Genomic DNA, 8399 nt, shown 5'->3' with positions numbered 1-8399 from the left:
CCGGGCCGGCCCTGCTGCCTCCCTGCCGCCGGGCTCGCGGCTGGGGTCTCCGTGCCGGGCCTGTGTCCCCTCTGCAGAACGCTGCTCCGCCGCAGCGGGTCCAGACGGTGCTCGCCCGGCCCCGCGCGGGGGAACGGAGCGAGACCGAGGGGCCGTTAGAGGCTCAGCCTCATGTCACCCGCCCAGAGGTGCTCCCGCGTCCCCGAGCAGCTCAGCTTCGCTCCCGTACCCTGTGTCGGTGGAAACTCGGAGTTTAGCTGCAGGCAGTTTGTTAGGAAATATAAAAAAGCCTTGGTTTCCTCCGTCCCCACGGAGCTATATGTGACAGGCTTTCCTGCTGCCTGCCAGTTTTTCTGCCTCGGAGCAGCTGGCTGAGCTTGGGGGCTCTTTTGAAGCTGTTTGAGGAAAGCGAGTGTTGGTGTAAAGGGAAGAGCGTGTGGTGTTTCGCTTTACAGTTGAACTGAACGAGTGACAGCTAAGTGATGTGGTTACAGTCAGGTCTCAGATTGGTATTTGAAATATTGCAAAGGTGAAAGGCAGAGCTTTTAAGAAAGCTGGATTTGATACTAGGAACTGAAGAGTGATAAGCTGAGACGTGCTGATCACTTGTTCAGCAGCTCTACCACATAAATACTTTCGATCTCGCTCTGTGTTAACTAGAGGATTTAACTCCTTTTCAGAGGACACCTTCTCCTCTAAGATGCAGGAAAAGCAATGCAATTCCATTGTGCCTCTTCTAATTTTAACCTTAATGTGTCGCCCCGTATTTCATCCCTGCAAGCAGGTACCGAGTTCTTTTTATAATGTAACTTGCTCTTCCAGAGCAGTGGGGTTTTATGTCTTTTTTTTTTTTAAATTTTTTTTTTAAACTCATCCTCAGAGTTGAAGGCAGCTGTCATAGAAATAACTAACTGAAAGGAGCTTTGGAGCCTGGGTCGTTCTAGTGAAAACCTTGCCTTCACTGAAGATCTTTCTTTTGATTTCTGCAGGGTCTCTGGAGCCATTATTTGTTCACCGCCCAAAGAAGCCTCCGAGATTGTAATCGACGCTTTACGGGCAGGTAAGAGGAGCAGCTGCAAGTTCAGGTTTTGTCTGTAGTCGGTAGCACAGGTCGAGGCAGACCTCGTCTGCTTGCTGAGGGCTCTCAGCGTGAACCCTGTCTCGTTTCAGCAGTGTCCCCTGCGTTGTGCAGGCTATCTCTATCTGGATAATGGAAGAGAAATTACTCTGCTGATGACACTGATGTTAGTGGCTTAACGCCAGCGAGTTTGTACTGGGCTGGTCCCAGTACGGCCGTGCGGAGTGCCCAGTCCTGGAAGCAGCACTGGCACTGAAAGGAGAACTGTCTGCCCAAGCAGTCGCGCTCCTTGGGGTCCGTAACCAGCTCGTCAAACCACAGCAAAACCCCGTAAAACCACAGCGGGGGGGCAGAAGGGGATTGGTAGCATCAAGAAGTAAAAAGCCAGGCTTCAGTTCCATCAGAGATAATAATTTACTGCAAGATAAAAACGCTCCATGCAGACGGGCCTTGCCCTCAGTCCCGTGTTCTGTACCGTTTCGCACAGGAAAAGGGGTGTTTTGCGAGAGGCTGCCCAGTTTTGACAGGCAGAGAGCGGAAGCTTGTTTTGACGAAGCTGACAGATGTGGAAGACCCTTGGTGTGCGGATTCTACAAGTAAGACCGGCGTTTCTCTCCTGATTTATGCTTGATACGAAGCGTGTGCCTTCTGAAAGTAGCGCTGATTCCTCAGGCTTTCCTGAATTTGTCCTCAAATGAACTTAGCCTCACTGCTGCTCGTTAACGTTGTTCATCTGGGAGTTAATTGGGTTGGATTAATTCTTCATGCTTAATGGGGATAAAATCTAGCTGTCATGAGATTCAGATAAATGTTTGCTCAAACGGACGCTGGTGGAACTCGAGCGATGAAGCTTTCAGGATGTGAAAGCTCCACGTTTCTTGGAGTGGCCGAAGGCAGTTGGGGTCCGTGTCTCTGCCATCCTCGAGGTTTGTTGGAGCTGAGGAGGAAATATTCTGACGTGCTGTGCCGTTCTCTGAGGCGGTTTCTTGCCCTGTGTTTTAGGATGTTTTTCCCTCACGGTTTTCCGTGCGTGCCCAGCCGCCGGGTCGGGCAGGTCTCTGAGGGATCTCCTCAGAGCTGCTTTTCACACCCTGCTGGGTCTCGCAGCGCCCCGGGCACTGGGCTCTGCTCCTGGCTTAGGCTTCCCTACGAAACGTCTGCCCGTGTGTGCTGTGCTTCCTCTGCCCCTGTGGGTTGTCACCGTTCAACGGGGGAGTATGATACACTTTCATAAATTGAAAGCTCTTCCTTTTTTGTAACTTCTCTTGTGTTTTCATTGATTTGCTAATTATATTCTGTACTTACCGAGTTGATGCTGATCCTGTGAAACGTTAAGTACTCGTGTTAGCAAATACTGGTGAAAGCTGAGAGAAGAGCCTCGAAGGAAAGAGCAAGCGACCTTCTGGAGTCCCGTTTAGAGCCCTAAACTGTCTCTCGGGACACAGTGACCCCATCCACTACCGAACTTTTCAGCCCAAATTGAATTTCCAAACGCTGGGGCCTGCCTAGAGCCGTGCTGTACCTCTGACTTCTTTCTAACGCCTCTGGGAGGTGTTTGAGGGTTATTTAACCCTGAGGACTGCCAACCACCTGGCCGTCAAAATTCCGCTTGGTGTTAGAATTACTGGCCCGTCTGATGGGAATAGATTTATTTATCTTTTATAAAGTGATATTTCCACTTGTGACCTTAGATCTGGACCCTTAAGATCAAATAATTGAAGCAGAAGGAAAGTAGATTCATTTTAATTCGCTTCTGCTCTGTTAAATCGGGGGAACTCCGGGAGCTTTGCTGAAAGCCAAGAATTCCACGTTAAGCTTGCACTCAGCGTTCAACACCGTGGCTGAGGGGATGCGGGTTGTGGGTAAGCACGTGGCCGTTTTGTGCTCCTCTGCTGAGAATTGTTAATTTCATTGCAAGTAAAACTTCTTTGGGCAAGTATATGTGTATTTTATAGATGCTAATCTGCGATTACACAAAGTACCTGCCCTAAAGTTTGCCTCAGGATCCGCAGGTCCGATCCCGGCCGTAGGGTCCGACCTCAGCTGAGGTTTGGGTCAACACTCAGCTGAACGTAAACTTGTAGGCAGGGCTTTGGGAAGAGCTGGGGGTAACTGACTGGACCTTTAAATGCTTTTAGTCCCCGCGGTTTAACTCCTGGCTTCTCTCCGCAGGCGCTTCGACCCGGCGCTGCAGTTCCTGTGCAGGAATGTCCGGGACAGCCAAGCGCTGGGGAGGATCCAGCGGATCTCCGCCGTCAGCAGCCTGTACCCGGCGGCGTCCCTCAGCCTCCTCAGGACCTCAGGTACCGGGCGCCTTCCCAGTTCTTCCCCCGAGCGCTGGAAATGTGTCTCGCCCCAGGTTCTGGCAGCAAGTCCCCGATGTCTGCGTAGCCTCAAGCTGCATGGGTTTTCTTTTGAGGAGCATTTGCTTTACAAGTCTTTATTTTTGTCGCATTTTTCTGTTTGCTTTTAGAACTAGTGTCCTCGATGTAGGGTGCTTTTTATGTCGATCTCCGTGCAGTTCGGAAATGTACAGTAACTGTGGGTTTTCAATGTGGAGACCTTAATGCCTGGTTTTGCTTCTTCCAGGGGGAATTTTTTATAATGCTGCTGTGCACGATATAGATTTTATCAGTTTGTTGTTGGGAGAGAGTGCACCAGACACAATATTTTCACTGGGGCATGCATTCTGTGCAGGTAAGAATAAATCTTTTGATAGTTTTTTTTTTGTGTACCTCTGGACGTCGGTACTAAAATTGGGAAGAAAGAGTGCGTGAGAGCGTGGCAGCCGCGGCCTAATTGCTCCATCGTAGAACAGATTTAAAATTAATCCAGTGAAGAGAAGGCAGGTTTGTAAAGAAGTTGCTGTAGGCAGGGTATTTAGTGCTGATTTCTGGATTTGGTCACCTCCCTGCTGACGTGAAGCGGCTGCTGTCGAGCTGTCCCTGGGCGCGCTCTGGCAGTCGGGGGATGTCAGAGTGCAGAAAACAACGAGCGAGGCTCAGCGCTTACAGGGATGTCAGCGCAGTCTCTCTCAGTTCTTTGCTTTCTCCGAGTTCTCGGGCACTTACCTGTTGCTCTCGGCACAGTTAAAGCTGTGAATTCACTCTGGATCCTCTCAAGCTGACGGGCGCGCTCCGGGTTACCAGACTAATTTAAACTGACCGTAAAACTGGAAGCCGCCACTTTCTAAATGGGAATGTAAAGTTTTAATTAAGGTAATTGCGGCTGCCGCCGACCTCGGCTGGCTGTTGTTAGAAAGTGTAGTGTGCAGCGTTACGCTCACTGAGATGCAGCAGACAGAAGGCCCCGGGGAGGGTTTTGTACCATCTGCCTCCTCCTAGCTACGTGCTGGAAGTTGCCTGGTCTTGGCTGTAACAAGCTGGGAAGGTGAACGTGGTTGGGAGAAGCAGTGGCGGCGCCTTCAGGGAGAGCCCCGGGCTGGGAAGGTGGAGCCGAGGCCCGGGGCCGTGTGTTTCTGCGGGGTTCTGTTCCCCTCAGAAGTGCTGGTCAGGGTAAAGCAGCCGCTGTGGGCCGCAGGAAGCGCGTCGCCGTTGCTCCCGCTTTGAAGGTGTCGCAGAGCCCGCGCGGCCTCGCGGGGGACGAGCAGCCCCTTTGCTCCTCGTACGTGCAGGTTTGCTGTTCTGGTGTGAGCCGGCGCCTTTTCTGTCCCTCAGATATGGCCTGCTTGAAGGATGCAGACACTGTAGCCGTCAGCATGAAATTTCCTAGCGGAGCGATTGTGACTCTGGACGTCAGCCAGCACTGCACTCAGCGCTGTGACCAGCGACTGGAGGTGCGTTCTCCCCCACAGCCCGGGGCCTGCCCGAACCCCCCCGTGCCTCGGGGCGGCTTGTCTTGGTTCAGTCCGCACTCCACCGCCCGAGTCCTGCCTCTGCTCGCGTGTCCTGGTGGGTCGCAGGCTGCGTGTGCTCATACTGGAGCAGGAGTCGGTGTCAGCTCTCCCGAGGCTGAAATGTTGTCGCACAGCTCATTCGTTGCCTTCCCGGGGTGTGTTTAGGGGTGTAGGAAACCAAGAGTTAAGGGTGTTAAAGGGGAAGAAATATGTAAACTCGGAGGCAAACTGTCTGTAAATCCCTAAAGTCACTAATTATGGCAGATGCGTGGGCTGGATTTGAGGAGTAATATCCGTTAAATACTTAAAAAAGGAGCTTTGCTCAGGTGGGAAAAGAAAAAAGTGGATGTATTGCATGGGCAGAGCCACTGTACTCCGACCCGTACCTGGTGTTTTCTGCCGTGTCCGATCCGTGCAGGGGCTCTGGCAGTTGTAACTCCTAAATTTTAAAAGGGTCTTTTCTCTTGGTTGTACAAACCAGGGCTTCTGTAGACTAGCCAGGTGGTTAAGCTTGAAAGCGCGATAGCTTCAAAATGTTCTGTTCTTTTTATTTATTTTTATTTATTTATTTCCTGTTTGCTGCCTTCCCTGCAGGTTCACGGCTCTCAAGGCACGTTACGGGTCGATAACCAGAATCCCCTGGGGATTACGGAGCACGGGACCTCGGTGTCCATCTGCTCGCAGACCCATGCCGACCGCTACAGGGATGCCCACAGGGAGCTTTTCCGACACTTCCTGAGAACCCTGACAGGTAGGACGAGGCTCACGTTAGCGGCCGGCGTCGCTTTGGGTTCGCTTTCAGTGAAAACTTCCCCTCGGGAGCTGCTGCAGTAGCCGTTTAGTGTTTGTGTCTGAAACCCCGAGAAGAATCGAGAAACCAGGGGTGAGATTCGTGGTGGTTCGGTTTAAGCTTGTGCTGGGTGAAAAACCACGTGGGGTGCTGGGTCTGTTCGGGGGGCGCCGGCAGCTGACCCCTCTCAGTGGATGAACGAGGGCACCTGGTTGGGGTGAGCCACTTCTCTCTCTGTCGGGTCAGCGAGAGGGGTGAGGGATGGAGCCTTGGCCTGAAACCGCTCTGAGAAGAGCTGAAAACCGGGAGGGGAAGATGACACTGGACCTCACGGTCGTGTTTAGCAAGGAGAGCCTCGCCTGCAGCCCCGGCTGCCCAGAAGGAGTGAAGATATTTCTGTTCTGGCTGCGCTGACAGAAAGGGTTTTTAGTCACAGGACAGGAAGGTGAAGGGGCTGAAACTTTAAAGTCTCATGCCGGGAGGCAGAGCAAGGATCAACACGGGTTTCAACCTGGGGCTTCGCTCCTGTCCCTGCAGGCAAGGAGCTCCCCGCCGTAACCAAAGAGCAGTTCCAGTGGACGATGCAGGTGGCTGCGGCAGCCGAGCAGTCCTGGAGGAGCGGCTCCGCCGTGGACCTGCGCCGCGAAGGCTTCGCTCTGCCCAAGATCAAGACCGAGGAGGTGTGATGCCGGCGGGGGCGAGGGTAACGTGAAGCTCTGCTGCGCCGAGCTCTCGCCGCCTGCCGACGTCTCCGCTCTCACCTTAAAACGAGACTCGTGGCTTTGACGTGTCCGCCAGGAGCGCCCGGAGCCTGCGGGGGGCTCTGAGCGCCTCAACCGGAGCCCTCAGGTGATGCCGGGTGCTTTCACCCGCGGCTCTTCCCCCCGGGAGCTGCTTTCTGGGGAGACGGGGCCCGACGCTCCTCAGGCCGCGCTGAGGCCGGGACAGGGACAGGCCGGGGCGGGCGGACGCGCTGCTGCGAACAACTCCAGGGGGGTCCCTCTGCTCCGCACTCGCCTCCTGTCAGCGCATGCGGGGACGTGACTCCTGTGCTGAACTTGCCTCTGGGCCTCCTATTTATTGTTTCATTTGTTGTTTTTGCTGGGTTTTCTAAATCTTTTTGAGAAGAGGTTATGATCTAATAATTTTGGGGAGTGGGGAAAAGAAAAAGCAGGGAGGGAGACCTCCGGACGTTGGAAACTTCGTAGGAAGAGCCCAAGTTGAGGCTGTTCCGTAGAGGAGCGGCAGCGCGCTTCAGGCACTCAGCGCTGCCTTATCAAAGAGTTTTTTTTTCTGGGTGCAACCTGTGAATTCACGCGGGGGCCCTGGGCGGGCAATGGGGCTGCGCCTCGGCTGGGCCGCCCGAGGCTGGAGGCTGTTGTTTTCCTCGTGTTAAACACGAACGCTGTATGTTAACGTTTTAGTAGCAAAACCGAACTAATAATCGAAGTTCTCCGCGTGTCAGAAGGGCGTCTGCTGGCGGATTTCAAAGGTCTTTGTTTTTACAGTCCAGCAGATTTGGAGCATCCACCACAGAAGAAGATAGTGCCTTCAACAAGAGGCAGGTCTGCTTTTAAACCAGGTTCCTCGTTCCTTTTGTCTTGAGCTCGTTGCGGGTGTCTGGATTTGACTGTTCTTGCACACACCAGTTTTTCAGGATCTTCTGAAAGGTGTTTTTTGTTTGTTTGGTTTTTTTATGGTATTAAAATAACTTCTTGCCTTGAGCGTTAGCTTGCAAGTGACACTTCTTGCAAGATTCTTTAGTTCGATCAATTTCCAGTTCCTACCTATGGGATATATATTGGTAAACGTAGAAATAGCGATGACATTTATAACTAAAGACAATTCTCTCGTGGAAACCGTTTTTAACGGTGTAATTTTTCCAACACAGAAAGGCGATGTCTTGATGATAAAGATTGCTATCAATTTCCTTCTCTGTTTTGTAGTCATTTATTGAAAACCCAACAGTTTTACCTATAAAAGTAGGCGCTTGCCTGGCTACTCCCTGTAGCAGTTCGTGAGCAGCGAGCAGGTTTCTCCTGGCTGTGGGGGGGTTCACCAGCCCCGTGCTTGGGCAGCGGCTCCCGCTCTGCGTCGCTTCGTGGGCGCTGGGTGAAGCGAAGCAGCTTTGAGCCCCTCGAGATCACCTGGGCGAGGCTTAGGCTGGTGTTGGAGGACGCTTGCTGTGCAGTATAAGCCAGGCTTTAGTATAAGCTAGGCTTTAGTTGCTGGGTGTTGTGATTCCCACGTGTGCTTTTATTGTGTCACCAAAAAAAACCAAAAGAGAAACCACAGCTATAAAAATAACAGCATTTTCCAAAGATAACATTACAGAAGGTGCCGCTCGTACCGGGGTTGGCGTGTGTCTGTTCACGCCACTGGAAGAAACCTTAATTAACGCTGAAAGCACAAACGATCGTTTCGAAACCCTTAAAGCCTGAGAGTGCATTAATGAGCCGTTATCTTGGGCCACAGGTTCACGATTCAGCCGCGTTCCCGGTGGCAGCGTTGGGGCCGTCACGGCCTTGGGGAGGTTCACCCGGGCCGGGAGGAGGAGGAGGAGGAGGAGGCAGCCACCTCCCGCACGCCGAAGGCTCGGAGCTGCCGTGGGACCCCCAGGTGGTGGCGGGAGGACCAGGGCCTGGGGCTGCTGGTTTGGCACCGAGTTTTCCCGC

General features: G+C 52.8%; 1 protein-coding gene across 1 annotated transcript; it reads left to right on the top strand.

The window, feature by feature from the left end:
- Nucleotides 1–482: 482 nt before the first annotated feature.
- Nucleotides 483–6410, top strand: LOC113487994 (myo-inositol 2-dehydrogenase-like). Its single transcript, XM_026862958.1, has 7 exons — nucleotides 483–493; nucleotides 990–1060; nucleotides 1566–1674; nucleotides 3251–3381; nucleotides 4756–4874; nucleotides 5529–5685; nucleotides 6262–6410. The coding sequence occupies exons 1-7, from the start codon at nucleotides 483–485 to the stop codon at nucleotides 6408–6410; spliced, it is 747 nt and encodes a 248-aa protein (XP_026718759.1).
- The last annotated feature ends 1989 nt before the right edge of the window (nucleotides 6411–8399 follow it).

Source organism: Athene cunicularia (genome assembly GCF_003259725.1).
Source record: "Athene cunicularia isolate RWA chromosome 21 unlocalized genomic scaffold, athCun1 chr21_part1, whole genome shotgun sequence".
In the NCBI taxonomy this organism is placed as follows: Eukaryota; Metazoa; Chordata; class Aves; order Strigiformes; family Strigidae; genus Athene; species Athene cunicularia.
The sequence above is the reverse complement of the archived record's forward strand: the minus strand, read 5'-3'. Positions and strand labels throughout refer to the sequence as shown.

Excerpts from the sequence above, each read along its gene's own strand:
- LOC113487994 (XM_026862958.1), top strand. Across the intron at positions 1,061-1,565 it reads AATCGACGCTTTACGGGCAG|GAAAAGGGGTGTTTTGCGAG; the intron begins GTAAGAGGAGCA and ends CGTTTCGCACAG. Across the intron at positions 3,382-4,755 it reads CAGCCTCCTCAGGACCTCAG|ATATGGCCTGCTTGAAGGAT; the intron begins GTACCGGGCGCC and ends TCTGTCCCTCAG.